At 42.7% G+C, this 24,904-nt stretch overlaps 1 protein-coding gene across 1 annotated transcript in view; it reads left to right on the top strand.

Moving 5' to 3' along the window:
* The window catches only part of gbe1a (glucan (1,4-alpha-), branching enzyme 1a), a 159,923-nt gene that overhangs the window by 10,337 nt on the left and 124,682 nt on the right, over positions 1-24,904 (top strand). Inside the window, exons 2-3 of the mRNA XM_056247605.1 lie at positions 8,266-8,435; positions 22,477-22,592. Coding sequence (XP_056103580.1) covers positions 8,266-8,435; positions 22,477-22,592 — 286 coding nt within the window. The remainder of the gene's footprint in view (positions 1-8,265; positions 8,436-22,476; positions 22,593-24,904) is intronic.

Here is a 24,904-nt window from a genome sequence, read left to right as displayed (position 1 = left end):
TTTTTCGATTGTCACAGTCCAGGAAAGCTAGGCGATTAGATTTGCTCATTCACCTGGCAGGTTGTGACTGTACATCTGTGACTGTGGCTGTTAACTGTCAAACCGGTAATCGGTCGAGCTGTTTGGTCGTTTATGTTTATGTTTATGTTTATGTTTATCTGGGAATCATCAGGAAGAGATTCTGTCTGCTTTTCCTTTTGTCGCTCTGTTTGTTCTCTCTTCCCCCATGTCTCTTGCTCGCTCTCTAAGTGATTAAGAGCAGTGTTTGAGAGGCCACTTGACGGCACCCATCACCCTGTTGTTCCTCAAGTTTTAATGAGCACTTTAAACTCCCAGAGGAACCCAAATGAGCGATTCCCATCGGTAATTATTCCTAACACTGGCATGAATATGCACACAGAAGTCCCAGCTGGGCCCAACACTCTTTACATCTAAACTCTAGCTCAAGCTCAGAAGTCTCACACTATTTTACCTCAGTTATACGCCATTAAAAATGGATGGGCAAACATGGCAAATGGCAAACACAGGGAATATGTAGAATAGTTATCCTTTTTTGTCTTTACTACACATAGTGTCTCACTACACTTAGGTGTCAGATTATTAACTGCCTGATCGTTATTATTTGACATAGCTGTGATTATTATGCACTTTAAAAGTGGACTTAGTCTTAGTCCACATTTTTAACAGACACACATTCCCCTGTGTAATACTAATACCTGTTATCATATGCCATGGTTTATTTAGGGAGACAAAGCTTCTCTGAGAAAAAAGATCTTGTTTGTGATTGACTATAACACGTTTTTGATAGTAACGTGCACTGTTTGGGTCAGCTATTGCTATAGGTATTGCTCTTTTGACAAATTATTTTCTAAACCAGTTCACTTCACATTTCATCATTTGAGATTTAATTTTGAATTTGTCTGTAACAGCATGAAGTGGGAAATTCACAAAAAAAAATATTGTTCTAATTGTTCAAAATAAGAATGTGCATTAAGACACTTAACCAGAGACCGATGTGCCATTTAAGCGTTAGGACAATTCGAGTCTATTAGGTAGAAATGGCAATTAACAGCACCGAGGAGGACACAGATCTCTGCTCATTTTCCAGTTGAACGAGCAGATACGAACAGTGTTGTGCTAAAAAAAATTCTTGAAAATGTCAAGGCACAAATGAGATTTCATCACCTGATGCTTTGTTTTTCTTTTTCTTCAGTATTTCACATTTTTCAAACAGACATTAAAATACATTTGAACAAATCAGTCTGAGATTTGATTCATTGGGGTTTAATTTATTCAACATTAAGAACACATGTCCACAAACTCTAAATTTGATCCACTTTCTGGTCTGTCATCCCGAAATAATTGGACTAGGTACTTTGTCGATTTTAATCTATTCTCTAGCGGTGTAAGGATTCATACGTTTTCTCGATGCATCAGTTATAAATCCTTGAAACATGGATTTTTGAATCGTTTGTTTCGTCAAAAATAAATTTATAATGCTAAGAATTTAATGAATCGTGATTCGATAGGAATTCAATGCGTTAAAATATATTAACATTAAATGATTACAGGCACATTAATTCAGCCCTTGTGCTGCGTTGTTCGTGCCATCACAGCTTTCCCTCACAGATACAGTGTAAAAAGTGATCAGTTGACTTAACTTAAGAAGTGAGGAAACCCGTTGCCTTAAAATTAAGTAAATAAACTTAATACGTAATTTGAAAAAAAAAAGTTATATGGAAGTCAAATTCACATAACTTAAATTTTTCAGTTAGCCTACGTGAACTTGACAATTCCACATAACTTCATTTTTTCAATTACGCATGAAGTTTGTTTACTTAAAGGGGTGGTATAATGCTCCTACAATATGTAAAATAAGTCTCTGATGTCCCCAGAGTGTGTACGTGAAGTTTAGTTCAAAATACCCCACAGATAATTTTTTTTACAGCATGTTAAAGTTGTCCCTTTTTGAGGGCCAGTAAAAACTAGGGCTGGGACAATACACCTATCTCCCGATTCGATACAATCACGACACTTGGGTGCCGATACGGTATGTATTGCGAATTTTTTTTTTTTTTTTTTTTTTTTTTTTAAGAATTGTGATTCTATAAGTATTGAGATTCGATATTACAATATATTGCAATTTTTTTAACACTAGACTATCGGGAAAAGTTAAATCATACACTTATACAGACTGTACATGATGTATAAGGTGAGTCATATTTACAAAAACAAATCATCACATCTTTCTGACTTTTTATTTCAGAAGCATCATACAATACTACATTCTCTTGAATATATGATTCAATAACATAAATTTAACAGTCACTTGTCGCCACTTAGTGGCGAAACAAAGTTATCGATAAATGCGTTATTTTAAAGGTGCCCTAGATTGTGAAATTTAATTTATTTTGGGATAGTTAAATAACAAGAGTTCAGTACATGGACATGACATACAGTGAGTCTCAAACACCATTGTTTTCTCCTTCTTATTTAAATCTCGTTTTTGAAAAACACCCCTGAAAAATAGGCGAATCTCCACATAACACCGACTGTGACGCAACAGTCGGGATCATTAATATGTACGACTCCAAGAATTTGCATATGCCAGCCCATGTTCAATGCCAGGCGGAACTGTGCAGCCGAAGCATAGCAGTTGCTCAGTGTTTGGATGTACACATGAACACAAAAGTATTTTTTAGTTCCTTCATCCGAGCCTCTGAAGAAACAATGGGTTAATTTTATTTTCTCTGGAAATTTCCAAACATTTCACCGACGACTGTTTCCTAGGGTGGCCATACGTCCGGATTTTGGCCGGACAGTCCGGATTTTAAGCCCCTGTCCGGCGTCCGGCGCAGCCTCAAGCCGGACACTCATTTCTCCTGCTTTTTGGAGTTGCGCTGAATAGTTTAAAAAAATTAACCTATAAAAAACCTGCATATTGATAGCGGCTCCCTGATGCCCGTAAATTAGTTAAAATCTCCTGCAATCTAGAGCAGCGCATGCGAGACAGAACATCCTGTATGTGCTCCAAACCGTGCAGCGCGCGGCAGAGAGCGAGAGATCCCCCCCCCCCGTCAACAAAACCGATCGCCAAAATATATGTGTCCTCCTTTTTGGTGTTTTGGAAATGGCCACCCTACTGTTTGCTCAATTTGGGCCAATACAGAGCTCAAAACAACTGACCTGTCCAACACTGAACTCACGAGACCTCGGAATCGGTGTAGTAGGCCTATAAAAAAATCGGTAACACTTAATTAAATTAGTTAACATTTACTATTAACAAACTGCACTTCTTGTTAATGTTAATGTCAATATTTAGAGAGTCTGTATAGGCCCACTATATGTGTTGTAGCCATTAAATAAGCGCATTTAGTTTCATTTTTGTTAAAATATTATAATGTTATTTATTTTTTTTACATCTATGCTGATTATGAAAATTGAACAGCATGAGTAAGATGCGCAATATATCGGGAGATATGATGGGTCAGACATGATTTTGACCACTAAATTAAGTTTTGTTTTGTAGAAAGCCTTTCTTTAAAGTGAATTTCGTTTTGTATAAATTGCATCTTAATTTTAATCAATTTTTCATCAACCAATTGCCTGGATATAATAAATAAGAAGCAAATATAGCAGACAATATGATCATGGAGGCGCGGGCGCGATTGCATTGCACGTGAACTGGAGCACATCGCATCATAAATTTTCTCATTTAAATAATAGTGTGTGTGTATGTACATATATATATATAATTGCGCAGCTCCCCCTGTCACTGATCTAGCACCCCTAAAAATGATCTGGCGCCGCCCCTGCATGAGAACGACGTCGTAGCGTTAAGAAGGCTTCGTAAAACCCAGCCCTGGATTCGGGACAACTGCTTTGATTTCGGGACACCCATAGATTCAGGCCCACCTCGACTTAATCCAGGCCCACCCATCTGTCACGTTCTGCATCCGCCACTGCTTCTTATTTATTAAATCCAGGCAATTGACCGTTCGCAAAAGCCACGCCCCCTAGTTATTGTTGCTACGCCAGTCAAACAAATGGTCAAACACGACCAGCGCGACAGATTGCCATGACGGGAAGAGGTATCCCCGTGCGTGTCAGTGACCTTTTTTGGAGCAATACCTCAGCGATATCCTCCAGATCGAGGCAAAAGGGGTTACAGTATGCAGTGGATGGATATATTCAAAATATAAAAATACGCAATGAAGGAGACACGACTACTATCAAGGCGAATGCGTATACCGGTCTCAAGCTAAATCTGAGAAACCCCATGACCTGTTACCTCAAATTCAACCAGCACAGCCTTGAAGAAGATTTTATAAACTGGTTCAGTGGCTAATGTTTGGAGTTAGAAATATATAACTCGCGCTGCATATTTAGTAATTTTGCCTCAGATACAGGATTATATATTCACTTTAACAAGCAGGTTGTTCCTTACCACGGCAACCACTTGCGTGTCATGCTGAATGCCATTTTCGTGTTTAAAAAGTAACTAAACATAAGAGACGGAAAGATGCAGATAACCATAACGTTATATTATTTAAGGTTATTTCTATTCGTTACTATATTGATATATGAACTGATGTTGTTAAGTAAGCTTCATGCTTTCCCCGTTGCGAACGTGCACTGTAACGTTGTGTTATGATGTGTGATTGGACAATGGCCGTTTTGTGGGAGGGGCCTGCGAACGGTCAATTGGTTGATGAAACATTGATTAAAATTAAGATACAATTAATACAAAACGAAATTCACTTTAAAGAAAGGCTTTGTGCTTTCTGTTTGAGGTCTGTGGAAGTTTTAAAGCAGTCTTTAAAGCAGTGCCGCTTTCCCAGAGCGAGTCTCAGGTTCCTAGGGGACATCATACGACGTTTATAACATTTAAAAAGACACATCATGTAGTAATTAATGTATATGAATCTTAGTTGATTATAGGCTATTAGAATTGGTTGCTGAGACGGAGACGCGCAGATACGGCAATTAACGCAGTGTTTGATTTGTGATCGTGCTGTGCTTATTCAATTAATTCGAGTAGCATGTATATTGAACAAAGCTTAAATCATTTAAATATACATACAATGATATACAATATCCTATTTGAGTTGATATTACTCTTGCCAAGCTGTGGTTTCTGAGAGATGCACGCATTGACGGATTTGCGCTCGTTTCATTTTTACTCTCACTCATTCACTTCACTCATTATTGCATAGATATTTTAGATAAGGTATTTGGCTTTGGGAACACCCCTAATCTACTCCAGTAAAAAAAAAAAATCTGGAGGATGACCCACTCACATTTTTTTTGCTTCCGACGCCCATGCAGAGCTGGCCTCGGATCGAGCTACCAAGCAACACTTTCTGATGTGTAATTGTTCAAGTTCAGACAGGTAATCTTTCTCTCAAAATCGTTCAATACTGTTTATGCATCAGTAAGTCAAGCCAGTGACTAAAATATCAACTTCACATCGTTTCTTTTAGTAGGATGGGAAAAAACTTATTTAAATTGTGAATAAATTATATACAGAAAGCGATCAAAGAACAACCTTTCCACAGCGCGAGTTTATCTGGACATTTGCCAAACTCGTTATGAATTCAATGATGCACGTTACACTGCACAACGAAGCTCTTACTGTATTTACATGATCGTGTTTGCATTGGTGAAAACATTAGAGAGAGTGCAGAAACTGCGTTGCAGTGATAAGATCTTCATTCTCGCGATCAACAGACTGTGATCTGCGCGCTCAATGCTCAGTCATCACGGCAACATTGTATGTGATGGGAATAGATCTAAATACTTTAAAAACTTCTCACGATTCGTTAATCTCGATAGCTGTAATAGTAAAAACGTATAATAGCTGTAGTAAAATTATTCGAGAGAGTTTCACATGTAATACATAGCTATTTCATATGCAAGCATGTCAGCCAATCACAGCAGTGGCCGCGGTTCCACTGAATCCCACAGCAGACACGCCCCTTCAAACAGAGCGTTCAAATCAGAGGCTAAAATCAGGCTAGGAAAAATGCCTTTTATTTCTAAATTATGACTATTTTTGATCTAAAAAACATACTAACATTATAAGGGCAACCCAGGAAACATTAAAAAAAAAAAAAAAAAAAAAAAACATTCTAGGGCACCTTTAAGCACCAAGTTGCTATCAAAAGCTGATTTTGATCGCTATCGTAGACATCAGTGTTCATATTTGAACTTTTAAACTTTTATCCAAGTTTCTATGATAATTTGAACTATTGCATCACAGAAATAATGATACTATGAGGTTGAAAGGAGTGTTTTTGAAGCTGTTTCATGACAACTCATGTTTGAATGTTGCGATATGATTTTGTCAAAGTTTAATAGACAGACGAATTGAAGGATCGCGTGAGTGTTTGAATTGAGATCACAGACTTTTAAAGAATCATGCAGCTCTATTGTCTTATCTCTCTCTCAGCATATGGGTAGCTTTTCAGTGCTTTCAGTCTCACGTCTCTTCCACGCGTCCACTTGGGATATATTACGTCACTCAACACTCATAGATAACGACACATTTCATCCTCTGTTGGAACGAAAGTGGCTAACTTCTGTCAAACTCGTCTATAAGCAAGGACAAAAATAAAGCAATTGAATTTGAATTAATATCGAGTCTGGAATAAAAAAATAGATTTTAGAATCGTAAAAAAAAAAAAAAAAATCGCGATAGCTAGGTGAAACGATTTTTTCTCCCAGCCCTAGTAAAACGTCGTTTTGTGTGTGTACCTTTAAATGCAAATGAGCTGCTGCTCCCGGCACAGAGGGCGGAGCTTCAAGAGCTTGTGTGTGTTAGCAGCTTCATGCAGACAAAACTGTTCTGCCTTTTATGTTTAAACTAAAGTCGGACAATGATGGAGAGACTCAAGAAGAAGTGACAACATGTAGAATGCAAAAAGATGTTTCTGAATGGTTAGTTGATGAATTTATGTTGCTGATGTGGAGATAACTATCTTCAAGTCTTTGATTAGCATATTCTGTCATGATAATCCATAAAATCGCTCATGTGGGAACTGTTGTAAGATGCCTACAGAGTTGCATGCTATTTGTGTTACTTACTGTATTGCATGTTAAAAGACGGATGCGACAGCTTGAGCAGACTCACAAATGTGTTCTTCTACGGGGTTTATGTAAATTTTAGGGTTGGGGATGTCACTAACGCGTGAGGAATGTCGTGTAACGTTAGTCCCTAACAGCCGTTTGTTGTAGTCCTTAAAAAACGATTTCTTTAAAAGCAAATATCTTTCTTTGCTTTGAACTTTGAGCGTTGTAACTTTGCAGATGTTGTTTATGCTCAAACAGCAACATTACACACTAACTAAAGTTAGAAAAGTGAAATCATAATCAACCACCCCTTTAATAAATTTAAGGCAACGGGTTTCCTCACTTTTTAAGGTAAGTCACCTGATAATTTTTTACAGTGAACAAGATGCACACTTTACCGGATTTTACTGGATTGTGAATAGTACTCTTATTTTGATAAGCCGATATCGTTTCTTAAATCCTATTAATCGATCTTATAGTTTATGCTGTTTTTAGCTGATGCATGAACAAAACTTTATTTGTAGCACACCTGCAATTCAATAAATTGCAATAAGTTTTGTGATGTGTTATTAGATATGAAAAAAGGTATCAGCTTTCAAATTCTGTCAATTTTATTATGAAGTTCGAACAATAAATAACATTTTGGCGCTCTTTAAAGGAGAAGTACAGGTATGTTTTTTTTTTTTTTTTTTTTTTAAATACATTCTCTTAACCCAGAATCATGACATTTGTGTCAGTACCCAGCCTTCCTAAATAACACCCGAGTTTGTCTGAGATGCGTATCAATTTCATCACGTATTTTCAGTGAAAGCCGCAAGATTAGGGGAGCAGAAGAGCAAGAAGCTCCTTTGAAAACCCTTTCTAAAGGCTACAAACTCTTTTAATCACTGTGTGTGTTAGCGCTTATGTGTCAGTACAACAAACTTTATTGAAAAGAGCCATGTGTGTATCTCTGCACCTGTGACTCATTAGCTGGAACTTCTGTGCAAAATTACTTTAAAATAAAAGTTTTCTCTGTGATGCAAGGCTGACAGAGAAAGCTGAATTTGAGTGATCTCCTATGTGAACTAAGAACAACTGTCTGAAGTTGCAGAACGCTGGTTCGTGGAAGGGTGAGAAATGCTCGAGACCATAATGTCTTTGTCTGTCTGTTCTCTCTGTAGATTTCTATCTTTCTCTCTGTTGTGTCTTCAGATACAAGCGGTTTGCAGAGCATCTGGCACAGCTGGAGGAGGCGGAAGGGACCTTTGATCGCTTCACACTGAGCTACCAGTACTTCGGAATTCAGCGGCGATCCGACAACGTTCTGGTCCTTAGGGAATGGGCCCCGGGAGCGGAGGCTGTCTTCCTAACTGGGGATTTCAGTAAGCATCACTACATTCCTGTAATTCAGAGACCACTGCCTGTCACATTCAGGCGCAAACCCTTTTTAATGGATAGATCTACGAAGCAAAGTACAAGCGGTTTATTGTTGCCAAGGAAACAGGCTTTAATTTTAGGCCGCTAATGCTTGAAATGCTCTTCGCGTTTGCAGGGTGAGAAATCTGCGGGGCTTGCATTGAGTGATGTATTAAGCCGTAATGATGTGCGCTGCCAATTGTGTGCTTGTCTGGATTGTTTACATGTAGTCTGACAGTATTGTTCTTTTAGAGACGTCAAGAGACAGAGAGGAAGAGGGAGTTGGACTGATGTTCTGTTGTTAAGTTTTACTCCATTAAAAATGGATTTGGTGTCTGTTAGAGGCAGGGTTCAAGATAAGGCTAAATTTCCTTCTAATCTTGAAGTAACAGGAACACATCCTGCAGTTTGCGATGTCTTGACTGCCAAACGTCAGCATTGTGTCTGTAAATGTAACTGATGCCCTGGTGGGAAAGCGTGTCGGAGATCGATTGATTGACCAATTTGACAAACTTCATCCAAGCTTTGTTTACACAAAGAAAGGAAAGTCCTCTGTCGTATACAAACTATGCATACTTCTTTGTTAACTTTGCCAATCATTAAAGGTTCACGAGGACACTCAGAAGCTCATTTTATGTTAATTTGAGGTCAGTAAGATTTTGTAATGTTTTTGAAGGAGAAGTCCCTTATGCTCATGAAAGCTGCATTTATTTGATAAAAGATACAGTAAAAACAGGAATATTTTGAAATATTATTTCAATTGAAAATAACCGTCTTCTAATTTAATATATTTTAAAATGTTATTTCCTGGGATGGCAAAACGTCTCGGTTACGGATGTAACCCTCGTTCCCTGAGTAGGGAACGGAGATGTTACGTCGGATGACGGAGAATGGGGGTTTCGCCAGAAAGCCTATCATCTTCGAGTATTAAAAAACGAGCCTATGGCAATGAAATGCCATGGGTCTGCGGAATTTGCATAATGTATCTCCGCCCCACCGCGTGGGTATTTAAGGAGAGACACCTGCAACAGCAGATCATGTCTTCGCTGAGGAGCCGAGACTGAACTCAGGCGTCTACCCAGCGGTACAGCGGAAGTGGCAAGGAGACGTAACGTCTCCGTTCCCTACTCAGGGAACGAGGGTTACATCCATGACCGAGACGTTCCCTTTCGTAGTCACTCCGAGTTACGTCGGACGACGGAGAATGGGGGTCCCTGTGTAATCACGCCACCTTCACAGCTGTCTTCCAGTGCCCTGCGAAGTCTGACCTCCCTGTCGTGATATAGGCACGGAGGAAGGAGTCCTACTTAACACAGGAATACCAAGGTACACTGGGAAGCATATCTCAGGGGAGATATGCCGCAGCATGCCTACCCGTAGGGAGGACTTAAGAATACACATATGGCCCGAGGGGGGCTTCATATGGAGGAACACTGGAGTGACCAGCCCGTAGGGTGGCAACTTTCAACTCCAGGAGTGGCAAGGTGGCTTGCCGAGGGAAAGACACATGCTCAAAGAGGCTTACAGTGGAAATACACATGTGGGGGTTACTCAGGGGAGGAACCATGCACACGGAGGCACCTAGCCGACGCACAGGCAATAGACACTGGCGCCAGCGTCAACAGTGCTGGAGGAACTCAGGGCTTCAGAGAGGAAGGCTCACCTGAGGAGAATATCGCACGTATCCAGTCCGTGGAGTGGAATGGCGAGCAAGCAAAGACACCTAACGACTCCCATGTTAGCTTGAAAAAGACAGTACATGGGAGGAGACTGGCTCCACTCGGAGATTGTAGAATCTGCCGAATGTGTTAGGTGTCGCCCAGCCTGCAGCTCTGCAGATGTCTGTTAGCGAGGCGCCATGCGCTAAAGCCCAAGAGGACGCCACACTCCGGGTGGAGTGGGCGGTCACACCAAGGGGGCACGGTCGGCCTTGCTGCTGGTATGCCAAAGCAATGGCGTCCACTATCCAGTGAGACAACCTTTGCTTGGAGAGAGCCTTTCCCTTCAGCTTCCCACCATAACAGACAAAGAGCTGGTCTGAGGTCCTGAAACACTGCGTCCTGTCTACGTAAGCACGGAGAGCGCGTACTGGACAGAGCAGTGCCAAGGCTGGGTCTGCCTCCTCCCGGGGCAGCGCTTGCAGGTTCACCACCTGGTCCCGGAAGGGAGTGGTGGGAACCTTGGGCACATATCCAGGCCGGGGTCTCAGGATCACGTGAGAGTGACCCGGCCCGAACTCCAGGCACGCTTCGTCAACGGAGAATGCGTGCAGGTCCCCTACCCTTTTGATGGAGGCCAGTGCAACCAGGAGCGCTGTCTTCATTGACAGGAACTTAAGCTCAGCTGATTGCAGAGGTTCAAAGGGAGCCCTCTGCAGGGCATTTAACACCACTGAGAGGTCCCAAGAGGGAACGAGAGGAGGGCGAGGAGGATTCAGTCTCCTCGCTCCTCTCAGGAACCTGATGATCAGGTCGTGCTTTCCAAGAGACTTACCTTCAACTGCTTCGTGATAAGCGGCGATAGCGGCCACATTCACCTTCAGGGTGGAGGGAGACAGCCTTCGCTCCAACCCGTCTTGCAGGAAGGAAAGCACGACACTGATCGAGCATCTCCTGGGATCTTCTCGGCGAGAAGAGCACCAGTTGACGAAGAGGTTCCACTTCAACGCATAGACATGTCTCGTGGACGATGCTCTAGCGGAAGTGATGGTAGCCGCCACCGCTGGTGGCAGGGTACTCAAACCTGCCTCGTCCCGTCCAGGAGCCACACGTGGAGGTTCCAAAGATCGGGACAAGGGTGTCACAGGGTGCCCCGTCCCTGAGAAAGGAGGTCCTTCCTCAGAGGAATTGGCCAAGGAGGTGCTGTCGCGAGGAGTATCAGTTCGGAGAACCAGGTCCGGGTGGGCCAATATGGCGCAACCAGAATGACCTGCTCCTCGTCCTCCTTGATCTTGCACAGGGTCCGTGCGAGAAGGCTCACTGGGGGAAACGCATATAAGCGGAGGCCCCGCGGCCAGCTGTGCGCCAGTGCATCCGTGCCGAGCGTGCCCTCGGTCAGGGAGTAATACAGGGCGCAGTGATGAGTCGTGGGAGGCAAACAGGTCTACCTGTGCGTCCCCGAACTGGTCCCAAATCAGCTGGCCCAACTGGGGATGGAGTCGCCATTCGCCGGAGATGGGCCGAAGCCGTGACAGCTCGTCGGCTGCAAAGTTCCGATCTCCCGGAATGTAGATAGCACGAAGGGACCTCAGGTGCTTCTGACTCCTTAGGAGGAGGTGGCGTGCGAGTTGCGACATACGGCGGGAGCGCAGACCACCTTGATGGTTGATGTACGCTACTGTCGCTGTATTGTCTGAACAGACTAGTACGTGTTGACCCCTGAGCAACGTTCGAAAACGGTGCAGGGCAAGGCGTACTGCCAGCAACTCGAGGCAATTGACATGCAGAAGGCGCTGGGGTCTTGTCCAGGAGCCCGCGGCAGCATGTCCGTTGCACATGGCGCCCCAGCCCGTGGACGAGGCATCTTTGGAGACAACAACATGCCTGGAAACTCGTTCTAGGGGAACTCCGGCCCGTAGAAAACTGAGGTTCCTCCACGGGGTGAAGGTCTGACGGCAGGTCGGAGTCACTGGGACTCGGAGCGTGCCATGATGCCATGCCCACCTCGGGACTCAATCGCGAAGCCACAGCTGAAGCGGTCTCATATGAAGCAATCCGAGTGGCGTTGCCGCGGCTGCAGATGCCATATGCCCCAGGAGCCTCTGAAACAATTTCAGTGGGACCGCACTCTTGCCCTCGAACTGTCGAAGACAAGTCAGCAGTGAGTGTGCGCTCTCGCTCATAAGCTGCGCGGACATGGCGACCGAGTCGATCTCCATACCGAGAAAAGAGATCCTCTGCACGGGGCAGAGTTTGCTCTTCTCCCAGTTGACCCGAAGGCCCAGACGGGCTAGGTGCCGGAGCACAAGGTCTCTGTGTTCGCAAACCTGATCTCGAGAGTGAGCTAATATTAGCCAGTCGTCGAGATAATTCAGGATGCGAACCCCGTGTTCGCGTAGGGGAATAAGGGCTGCCTCGACGACCTTCGTAAAGACGCGAGGAGACAGAGCCAGCCCGAATGGGAGAACCGCGTACTGGTATGCCTGCCCCTCGAAAGCAACCCAAAGAAACGGTCTGTGTCGAGGTAAAATGGAGACATGAAAGTAGGCGTCCTTCAGGTCTATCGCTGCAAACCAATCCCGTGGCCGCACGCATTCGAAAATGCGTTTGGCCGTGAGCATCTTGAACGGCAGCCTGCGAAGGGAGCGGTTCAAGACGCGCAGATCCAGGATTGGCCGTAACCCACCGGTCTTCTTGGGGACAATGAAGTACGGGCTGTAAAACCCTGACCTCATTTCGGCTGGAGGGACAGTCTCGATTGCACCCTTCGCCAGCAGGGTGGCAACCTCCGCTCTCATGACCGGGGCATTGGCACCGACCATCGTAAAGCGGACTCCCCTGAAGCGGGGAGGAGACCGTGCGAATTGAATCGCATAGCCGAGCCTGATAGTTCGGGCGACCCAGCGGGACAGGTTGGGAAGCTAGCTCCCAAGAACTGAACCAGCGGAATCATCCAAACCACAGACGTCCCCCCGGAGGGGCAGCGAAGCGGAGTGACCGGCCCAGGCGTGGGTGGCATAGCGGCCCGGTGCGGGGGCGCGGTCATACTCTGCGTCCTGACAGAGGAGACTAGGGAAGGACCAGCGTTCCACGGGGGTCTGCTCTGCCAGGGGTCTGGCGACAGAGGGGGACACACTGTCATCCGCGTCCTCAGGGACAGAGGGGGACGAGAGCGGCGAGGCCCGGGGGCGTCTCGCACTGTCATCCGGCTCTGTGTGCTCAGTGATGGATATTTCGGTTCTTTCTTTAACCACATTAGGGTGCTGCCCACCCGTGGGTGAGCAGCGGGGAGTGGAGAACAAAATATTCTCCCCCGGCCCTCCACCGGGGGAAGGAGGGGGCCTGCAACCACCTCCTGAGAAAAAACCGGTACCATCACTGAGCAGCCCGTCTCAGGAGCGCCGCCTGGCGTTTTGCGGGGCGCGGGGCTGGAGAGGACTGGGGCGCCTTCCTGCGGCTTCCTCCACGACGCGGCCCGGGTGAAGGCTGCTGCTGGGGCCGTGCGGGAGGGGCGGGAGCCACAGGAGGGCGCCCTCGGCGGCGAGCAGGCTGAGGCGTCTGTACCGACGGCTGGGTGGAGGCAGCAGCGGGCCGTCGGGGCAGAATATGTTTGATCGCCTCAGACTGCTTCTGTGCGGTTGAAAACTGCTGGGCAAAGTCTTGGCCTGGGATAGGGGGGCGTTGAGCAGACGAGTCCGCTCAACGTCTCGCATATCGGCCAGGTTCAGCCACAGATGACGCTCCGGGACCACAGAGGTGGCCATCACCTGACCCAAGGAACGTGAGGCCACTTTCGTCGCTCGGAGAGCGAGGTCAGTGGCGGCACGCAGCTCATCGAAGAGCTCGGGGTCACTCCTGCCCTCGTGCATATCTCTGAGTAGCCTGGCCTGGTAGACCTGCAGGGTGCTCATCGCATGCAGGGCAGCAGCCGCCTGTCCTGCAGCTCTGTGAGATCTCGCCACAGGGTAGACGAGAATCTACAGGCCTTGGACGGGTGCTTAAGAGTACCACGAGAAGAAGCACTCTGAGGACACAGTTGCATCGCAACAGAGCGTTCAACCAGGGGAATCCCAGTGTACCCATGGGCGACCGCGCCGTCGAGGGGAGGAAAGGTGGAGAAAGCTGTCGAATGCTCACGGGAGGTCAAAGGAGCCTTCCATGACTTCGACAGCTCCTCATGCACTTCCGGGAAGAATGGAATTGGGTTTGGCTGTGGCCGTGAGGCGGCAGCCGCACCCAAAAACCAATCATCCAGCCGCGAGCGCTCGGGGCAGGGCGGAGGGTTCCACTCTAGCCCGATGCTCGCGGCGGCCCGGGAGAGCATGGCGGTCATCTCGGGATCTGATACGGGCAACGCTGGCACTCCCGAGGGAGGCAACGCAGCCGCATCATCACTTCCCGATGACTCTTGTCCGCCTTTTGATGCCGCGATCGACATTGAATCCTCCTCTGGAGCGCCGAATGAAACACGTGGGGCATCCGCAGATGGACCCGCCTGAATCACCGCGGCACTCGCGGGTTGCAACACTGTAGAGGGGGGCGTGGTCCGAGGACGCATCGTCGGATTGCTCCACACCGTCACCCTCAAGTCACCCTGTCCACCAGCCGAAGTACCACCTCTCGTGGAGGGTGTAGATCGGGGTGTGGATGAGGGGACTCTCTCTCGAACGAGTCTTTTATTGAGTCTCGACCTCAGTGTTGCGATGGTCATGTTCCCACAGAAGGAACATGAGTCATCCACAAGCGCTGCTTTAGCGTGCTCTAAGCCCAGACACGCAAAGCAGCGATTGTGCCCATCAAAGGATGACAAATATCGACCGCACCCAGAAGAACACGGGCGAGACATCTTTAAAAAGACGTGCCACGTGCAGCTCTTTTAGAGAGGAAAAACTCTGCGATGCTGGGGCGACCAGGGAGAGACACACAGACAGCAGACCACTGCTCAGATCGCAGGCAATGTGAAGCTCGCTGGATACCGCCGTAACACCAACACCGGAGAGTTCGCTCGTCTCGAAGAGATGAAGTCACTGATTAGAAACTCAGGATTTGGCTTGTGGAGTGAAGAGATGCTCTTGGCTCCGAAGCGAAAACATGATCTGCTGTTGCAGGTGTCTCTCCTTAAATACCCACGCGGTGGGGCGGAGATACATTATGCAAATTCCGCAGACCCATGGCATTTCATTGCCATAGGCTCGTTTTTTTAATACTCGAAGATGATAGGCTTTCTGGCGAAACCCCCATTCTCCGTCATCCGACGTAACTCGGAGTGACTACGATAGGGAACTAAATTTTCAGCATTAATCCAGTCTTCAGTGTCACATGATCCTTCAGAAATCATTCTAATATGTTGTTTTGATGCTTAATATTTGTATGGAAACTGTGATACTTTTTTTCTGGATTCTTTGAAATATAAACCTTTTGTAACATTAGAAATGTCTTTTACTGTCACTTTTGATCAATTTGATGCAGCCTTGCTGAATAAAAGTATTAATTTCTATTAAAAAATATATCTTACTGACCCCTAACTTTTGAATGGTAGCCTATATTATTAAAAAGATCTCTAATATTGGCCAGTAATCAGTATGGTACTAATATATTGTATATTCTTCCTAGACGTCATTGTCATTCTTTTCAGAGCTAACGCGTAAATGAGGCTCGTGTGTACATAAACCAGTGGTTTTCAATTCTGGTCTCAGGGACCCACCAATCTGCACACTTTGTACTGTATTTCTCCCTTATTTAACACACCTGATCTGATTTAGATCATCAGCTCATAGAGAGCTCTATGAACTGAGTGTGTCAGATAAGAGAGACATACAAAATGTGCAGAGTGATTGTTGGTCCCCAGGACCAGGATTGAAAATCACTGACAAACAATACTGTGGGCACAATTCATTTAGTGTCTTTCCCACCATCTCCAGATTGATCATATGTGCATTAGGTATGAACCTTGCATGAGGAAACTCTGATGTATAATGTTCAAAGCCTTCTGCTTCAGTGCTACTTGAATAACTGTCAGAGAGAAGAAACGGCAGAATGTGTAGGAAGAGGGACAGAATTATTATATGAGAAAAAACATCAGTGAATGAATTGAAGGAGAAAGATTAAGTTTAACAAAGAGGATTGCAGTTAGTCGTTGAATGAGATTATAGATTTTGTGGTATTATACCACTATTTCAGTTTGTTGTTGTTGTTGGTAATACTATTTTCAAATGTTCAAATGTAGGGATTCTTTTCATAGTTAAAGGTAAATCCCATTTTTATAGACACATTTCAGGTCAAGCCATGTGATTTACTTAATGATTAGGATTCTTCTATTATTATTTTACTTCAGTTTTTTCACACAGTTTTAGTTAAGTTTTGTTTTAGTCTTTTGTGTTTCGTCAGATTCTTTGATTACATTTGTTGTTGTTGTTGTAGTTCATTGTTTCAGTTTGTTTTTTAACCACTGTATGAGTTTTATGAAAGTACCTTTTATAAATGAAATGCTTTTGGTTTTAGTTTTTAGTGTTCGGTAATAACTCCTATTTGGGTCGGCTTCTACAAACCGCAAACACACAACATAAACCCTACGCTGAGGGAGCACTGCTAGCATTTTGGCGGGATTCTTGCTTTTCTCCATTCAATATTTTATTCTCCTTCTTTTGCTGAGAGCGTCTTTCTTTACCGTTTGTGTTTCCTTCACCTTGCGCTTGTGCCTCTGTTTTCTCACAACTGAAGCATCTCAACGAATCCTTCGTGCTCTGCCTCAGAGCTCAGTTTTTCCCTCTGAGAGGGTAGTTGTTGTTGGAAACTTTGAGTTGAAGTTGTTTTTTATTCTTTTTTTCTTCCCGCTAAGCCTCCGTCTGTTTTGACCCGTCGCTGTCCTTGTATCTCAGAGTGAAGCTCTTAGCTGTCAAATGCAGGAGAGGGAACATCTGATACCTGTTCTGAGCTCACGGATCACATATTCTGTCAGTGGAGTCAGCCTGTAGTCCCTGAGAAGAGTTGGCCAATAGGAAAGGGACCACTTTGTGTCAGTTCATGTTGTCAGGAAGAGATCTTAAAGTTCCTGTTTGAAAGCTGCTCTGTGTCTTCTCTCCTGTCTGGTCCTTCCCTCTGACCTTCTTACCTTTGGCTGACAGAAAGGTGTGACAATGTCTTTTATAAAAAAGAAAGCTTTCATTGCTTCTGCTCACACACATAAAATAGAAGGACACATATTTGTATTGTATATATTGTATTCATTCACCTTCATGTTGTTCCAAACCCAATACATTTTGTAAAAAAAATCATGCATGTTGATGAAGAAAGTAGTGATGTTTGTTTTCTTTTGAGTCAATCATTGAATTTGTTGATCTGGTTCACAAAACGAGTCTAAATGACTTGTACACCTCACAAGTTTAACTAACAGAGTGAATAATGACTTTAATTAAATAATCATTTAATTTAATAATGGCTGTTTGCCACATCTAAATCACAAAACCAGTCTGAAGGACTCTTTCACTAATTGGACTTATTCAACTCAAGTTCAACTCACTGATAGATTAGAATAATGACTTAAAATTTGTTCTGTTTGTTATACTTGGTTCACAAAACTGGTCCGAATTCACAAACTATTTTTAAAGTTCAGCTCACTGACTAGCTGAATAATCACTTGCATCTTGGTCTGCTTGTCACATGTGATTCACACAACCAGTCTGAATGATTCATCCCCCCCCCCCCCCAAAAAAGAAAAAAAATCTTGGAATGAATAATGACTTAAATTTCAGTCTGTTTCAGAATCAGACTGATTCGGTTCTCAAGGTCAACTCAAAGCTGTCTTGTGTCAGAAGACTTGAATTTTTTTTATAATACGTTTATGGTGCTTTTGGGTCCTTTAACCCCATTCATTGTAATTTCATGGAAAAGAGAGACCAGCACAGTCTTCATTTTTGGATGAACCGCTACTTTAATACATTATAAGCTAAGCCTATAATTTTTTTTTTACTGTTTTTGTTATGTCAATCAGTTAATCTAGCAGGGAAGTGTGTAAATTTAGTGATAGTTGTGTTGTGGTATCATTTTGACCCGGAGAGGATACCCCAAAAAAATAGTAAATGTTTTCACCTGACACTTGTGGTGTTCCCGATCAAATATAACCGACCTACAAAAAATGCTTGTAAGTCTCTTGTTATGCTTTAAGTCCAAATATTGGATTCAATCTTTTCATCAACAATGATTTGAGTTTATGCACCTTATTTGAGTAACCTCTTTTCACTGAAGCAATGAAGTGCATAAGCTCAGATCAATGAGGCCAATGATCAATCCCTTCCAAAAAGAAATGCAAAACCTGTGTTAATTAAAATAAATCAAGTTGACAAAATGATTGAATCCAATATTTGGTGATAATATAGCATAATGATAGATTTTCAAGCAGTTTAAAGGGCCAATCATTTTTGACTGGGAACACCAAATTAGGTAAAGAATTTACAACACAAAATAGTTAAAATAGTGTCTATCTGCTCAGTAATTGCTAACTACCCTACTCAGTGTTTGATCTGACTCTCAATAGTCCAAACACCAGTGGGCCACGTCCCAATGGGCTCTTTTTACTCCTCTCTCCCAAAACTGCTCGTCTCTGTGCTTAATCGGAAGTCCTCAGGGAATGAGAGTGCAACTAGAAAAATGCAGCAGATGTCTTATTGCCTCTGGCCAGCTTCAGACTTCTTCTAATTGAGAGTTGTGTTCTGATCCGCGGGCGGTTACGGGGAAACCGGGTCCTTTGAGTATGACCTTTAAAAACTCCCAACTCTTGGTTCTCTACTTGATTTTGCTTCTCATTCCTATACATATCTATACTTCATGTGCATGTGCTCACAAACATGAAGCTTATTCCTGGAGCTCCACTTATGGCGTTTCAGCAATTATCGATTATAGCTGGAAGACATGATGCATATTGACGCAGATCCTCCCTCAAAGCCTTCTCTTAATACACTGCTTACATGCCTTGAAGAGAATATTGATCTCAAAGCCTGAAGCACCTTTTAAAATGATAATTGATGATAAGGAGTGAATGATTAGCCAGTTCATGGTTCTTTTCATAGTGTTGTCTTTGTATCTCAGCAGCTTCCTCATTAGTTATTGACTCGTACCAGCACCTGATCGATAGTTTGGCAGTCCTTTGGTCAGACAAGGACTTTGTGATTGAGATATTTTTCCTTTTTTATTTAGAAAGGACTGTGTAGATGGTTAATGAGAATTGAGAATTGACCTTGTGGTTATGTTTCAACTACTTTTGGTTATGATTATATTTATTTGCAGTGAGCTGTGCATGAATGCTGGATTCCATCACTGAAACCTAACAAATAAAAAAGATAATTCTGGGTAACACTTTATTTCGATATAAGTAACTTTGCAACTACATGTCAACTGACTCTCATTAGTAAACTGTCTGCTTAATATCTGCTAACACTTGACAAACACTTGCAAATTAATGATAGTTAGTTGACACGTGGTTGCAAATTTACTTATAGTTAGAATGTCTAAAGTGGACTGTCTAAAAAAATAAAGTGTAACTTAATTGACTTTATATCTCACAAATCAGATGTTATTTCTCATAACTGAATTTATCTAATTCTTCTGATAAATCCACTTTATTTTGTACAAATCCAGCTTTGTTTCATGTAATTGTAATTCTATTTAAAATTTCAACTATTTTACAGTTGTGGCTTTAGATCTCAAAATTGTGATTGTATTTATCATGACATTGAACAATTGCCTTACCATGGTACTTCAAGGAACTTCAAATAAAACCATGGGATAGTATTATGATTATGAATTAATACATGATAATTTATAATAGAACAATGTGCAAAAAACACATATCATGGTACTTTTTTCCAGTAAATATAAATGTAAACTAAGAGAACTGCTTTAAAAATACAAACGCATAGTTCAGATGTACTCCATCAGTGAGTACATGGAGTGTGTGTGAGTGTTATGGATACTTACACACCTTTCTCGGAGTTAGCGAATCCATACAGTCGGGTGAAAAGGGCACATCGTTCCCTCTGGGGAAAGAAGTTGTTTACTACAATTCTAGATCGCAGCAAAATGTTGTCTCCCCTCTCTCTGTGACACTACTTATAACCGTATGACCAGCGGCCCCTTTCGTCCCTGACCATCCCCCACCTTTATCACATCCTTCTCTTTTCTATTTATCCTTCTGCCTTTTTGTAATTATCTCTCTCTGAGACCCAGAGGCGGTGTCATAGGAAATCCCAACTTCCAATTTGGCGTGAGATTGCGTTTTGACATGGCTCATATTATATGGTTTCAATTTCACAGTGGGAATGCGGGGTTTGAAAGAGAAAAGAGAGAGAAATTTGGGTCTGGGGGAGCCGGTCTTGATCTGCGTCGGGGGGCTGCAGGTGGGTAGGCATATTGCACTGGCGCTGGTCCTTTATTGATTTATTTATTTATATTCTCTTTCTGCTCTCCATTAGAGTATGTAATGTGAAAAGAGATACACAGAGGCGTACAGGGCAGAACGACAGAAATTATCCACAACAAATCAGTGTCTCTTTTCTGTGCTTTGAGAGGGGTCACACAGTCTTGCATGGCTTTTTTCCCAGAAACTGAATGAACAGTCTGAGGGAGTTGGTAAAGTCAGCTGCTGTACAGCGCTCTGCATTTTCTCTAGTCTCTGCCTCCACATTTTATTCAGCTGTTGAAGCCATGGATGAATGGAGTTGCTTTTAAGGGGCATGTAATATACTGTGCCTCCAGAATCTTAGCCAGTTTTCACTGAATCTATAATCCTGCATTGAAATGTAATAATCAGTGTAAACACTGAAAATCTATTCTTAAGTTATTTACATTTATTTACATTTATTCATTTTAGCTGACGCTTTTATCCAAAGCGACTTACAAATGCTATATATGTCAGAGGTCGCACACCTCTGGAGCAACTAGGGGTTAAGTGTCTTGCTCAGGGACACATTGGTGTCTCACAGTGGATTCGAACCTTAATCACAGTGGGGTCTCTCACACCAAAGGCATGTGTCTTATCCACTGCGCCATCACCATGTTAATAGCATATTATATTTGTATAATATGCTATTAACACAAGTATTTAGTTTGGACTTGCTAAATTTGAAGAGAAAAAAAAGAAGAAAAGCCAGAAAACATTTTGGTAACTCGTGGCCTTACTTAGATGGACATGGACCAAACACAGATGCAGAATCACATACTAGCATACACTACAAAGTAGTAAGAGTAGTTTCCTTGCTAGTATGCGGTTCCAAATTTATCAATAAACTCAGAAACGTGTACATATTACATGACAACATTCACATGTCTGTTAACAATTGTAATATTTAATATTTCCTTTGTACAGGTGCAGGCACTGTCTGAACTTTCATTTGACTTTTATTTTGTAAGTCTATATCTTGGCTGTATCATGTGACATTTCAATCATGTGATATATTCCATTTGAAATGGGTTCCTGTGTTTGGAGTGGTGTTCCTCAAGAGGTCAAGGTTTGCCTATTTAGCAATTCCAAGCTAGTATTTCATTACAGTACATTATGCCAGCTATATTACTCATATTTTACGACTTCCTGAAAATGCAAAAATTAAGAAAAGTGCACTATATCTAAGAGTCAAGTTCAAGTTACTTGTCAAGATACTTCCTGGACAAGTTTGTATCAAGAAAGAAACTTGTTAATGTTAAAAAACATGTAAGACCAATCACAAAAAGTTCAACAATCACTTTGAGGAGCTATGGATTTCAAGAACAGAGTAAAGGTGCACTAGTCAACCATATCAAGAGCTCTTCATAACACCTGAATGAAAGGATTCTACAAAAGAAGGCACTTAACAAGAGCCCTGTGGAAACACATCTGAAGTTTGCCATAATATTGACCCAGGTGCAATGTGGGTAGTAGTTTTGCAAGTTATACTGTTTACATAGACAGGAAAATATGCCTAATAGTGTGTTCCATTTACCTCTTCACACAGATCAGAAAACTAAGATTGACACATCCAGGCAAACCTTTGTTGTGCTTGCTCTTTTGGAATACAAACACATCATATAAAAGTGGTATTTTGCACAGATAATTTCAAATTGTCATGTCACTGAGGTTGAGACAGACTTGCTAATAAACGATTATTTTACTACTTTTTCACTGCGGTTTATAGACTGAGTAGCCATATTGGATTCTGAATTCCCAGTCGAAAATCCTATTCCAGTTAGCTCCATAGCTTTTCCTGTTGGAAAGACAGCTCCAGTAAAGCATCAAAATGCCTTATTTCAAAAGCATAATGCCAAAATACTAAAAATAGGTCGTTGTCAATAATAATTAATAATTAAATATGTTTTCCTTCAGACTCCTGGGAAAAACAGTCTCACCCTTTCGCGCAGAAAGAGTTTGGCAAATGGGAACTATACCTCGCTCCGAAAGTGGACAAATCTCCTGTCATCAAGCACCTGACCAAACTCAAGGTACCAAACACATCACTTCATGTTATATTACATCCTGCTTGTTATAATTGTATTATATGAAACAAATTATATCAACATGAACATCTAAGGTGTTTCTCGTGAGAGATGCAAATGTGATTTGAAAAGTTGTAGCTCTTTGTGATGGTCAGATGCTGGAGGGTCAAATTCTAGAATTTAAAATCTATTCTGTGAGCTGCAGTTTCGCATCTTGTGAGGTAACATTTGGATTAGTGAGAGGCTGTGTTTCTCTTCAGCCCGATTAGGAGCTGTTAGCCGCTCTGCTAAAGCAGAACGGGATCTTGGCTCTTTGTGTCCTAGTAGATGGTCATTGGCAGGTTCGGGTGGCATTTGTGGGGCAAAGCTGCTTGACTTGGCTCTCAGGGTTAATCTGAGGTTGATGGGAAGAGGTAGCAGATGGGGACATTGAGTGCCCAACAAGTTCCCACTTGCCAAAGTTGGCGGGGTACACATGTCCAGCGCAGTTTGCCGCAGTGCCACGTTATGGGTTTTGAAGCACCCTGACTCTGCCGGACACCGGAGGTTGATCTGATCACATTAGTTCTGCTTCAGCTGAGCTCAGATTAACTACAGTTCATTTTTCACTTCTAGTTGTTTGTACCTGGGTGTGTTTTGAAGACAGTTGTTTTCATAGCTACAATATTAGTAAGTCTCATTAGGGATGCACAATATACTGTACTGTAACAGTACCATGTCTGTTATTGTATGATATATGATATGGTTAATGTTTGATATTTATTTTTTAAATTCATTTTTACATTTAGATTTCCTTTACCATCATCACCTGTGGTGAAAATCAAGTTTTTAATATTGTTTATATCTCTATGTGATGTTTTTAATATGCTTTAAGACAAATCATGTGTAAATTCAAAAATCAACAGTCAACACCATTGCTGAGTATTTTCTCCTCAAAACTGCAGTGAACCAAAGACAGTCTCAAAAACGCGGTTTGAAATCGTTGGTGTTTCTGGCGTCACAAACTTCCTTGTAACCAATCACGTCAACGAGTGGATCTCTGAGCTGGCGTGAGTGAGTGGAGGTGGGGTTAATTTGCATATTCATAGAACCACGTATACTAAATGAGGCAAGGGTGTAGAGTTACATTCAAGCTGTTTTAAGACATGAAGAATTTTATTTAAATATGTAATTATTTTTATTAAAGCTGCAGTCCATAGCTTTTTTGGGTTAAGATTATCCATAATAAATCTTTGAGAAAATACATAACCAACAAGTGTTAAAAACGATCTGCTTGCCTTAGCTCGATTCAAAGCGGTAAGCTTGTAATAATGTTTTTAATTCCAGTGGTACTGGTGGATTTCTGCGGGAGATTCGAGCATGTCTTTGCATCATTACGTCACATCTGTACACAATAAAGAAGGAGTCTCGGCTAGTAGGCTATATTGCGTGTGAGGATGTTGGAGGTGGAGATTTATAGCCTTTTCTCACAGCACTGGATATAATTAAAGGGATAGTTCACTTTGAAATACATTTTTGATATGTTTTAGCTTACCTCAAGGCAGTGGCGTAGGTTTGATTTTGTAATTGGTGGGGACGGGGACATCAATATATAAATATATTTTAAGTTTTGATCGATTATTGCTAGGGATATATCAGTGTCACTGGATATTGGTAGGGACACGTCCCTAGCGTCCCTACTAAATTCTACGCCCCTGCCTCAAGGGCATCCAAGATGTTAGGTGTCTTTGTTTCCACAGTAGTTTCAAGTTTGATATTTTTAGGTCAAACCGTTCTTGTCTGTCAGTCATATGATGCAGGTCTATGGTCACTTCCTCAAAGATGACTCGTAAATGTAAGTACACATTGATGGCCTAAGACACGAAACGAGCGGTTTGTGTGAGAAAACGAACAGTATTTATATCGTTTTTACCTCTTGTAACCCACAGCCACGTCCAAGTGATCTGAGGGCGAGGGCGCTTCAGTCTGTGCGTTACAAGAGGTAAAAACGATATAAATACTGTTCGTTTTCTCACACAAACCGCTCGTTTCGTGTCTTAGGCCATCAATGTGTACTTACATTTACGTGTCATGTATAATTTGGACTTCTCAGTGCATGCTCTTTGAGGAAGTGACCATAGACCTGCATTATATGACTGACAGACAAGAACGGTTTGACCTAAAAATATCAAAATTGAAACTTCTGCGGAAACAAAGACACCTACATCTTAGATGCCCTTGAGGTAAGCTAAAAACATATCAAAAATTTATTTCAAAGTGAACTATCCCTTTAAACTTATCAATTTGATGGCGGATCCAGAAAGGTTCAAACGACAATC

This window comes from Rhinichthys klamathensis, unplaced genomic scaffold (assembly GCF_029890125.1).
Source record: "Rhinichthys klamathensis goyatoka isolate OS25496 unplaced genomic scaffold, OSU_Roscu_1.1 h1tg000050l_1, whole genome shotgun sequence".
Lineage (NCBI taxonomy): Eukaryota > Metazoa > Chordata > Actinopteri > Cypriniformes > Leuciscidae > Rhinichthys > Rhinichthys klamathensis.
Note: the sequence above shows the minus strand (reverse complement) of the source record. Positions and strands in the feature narration are given on the sequence as shown.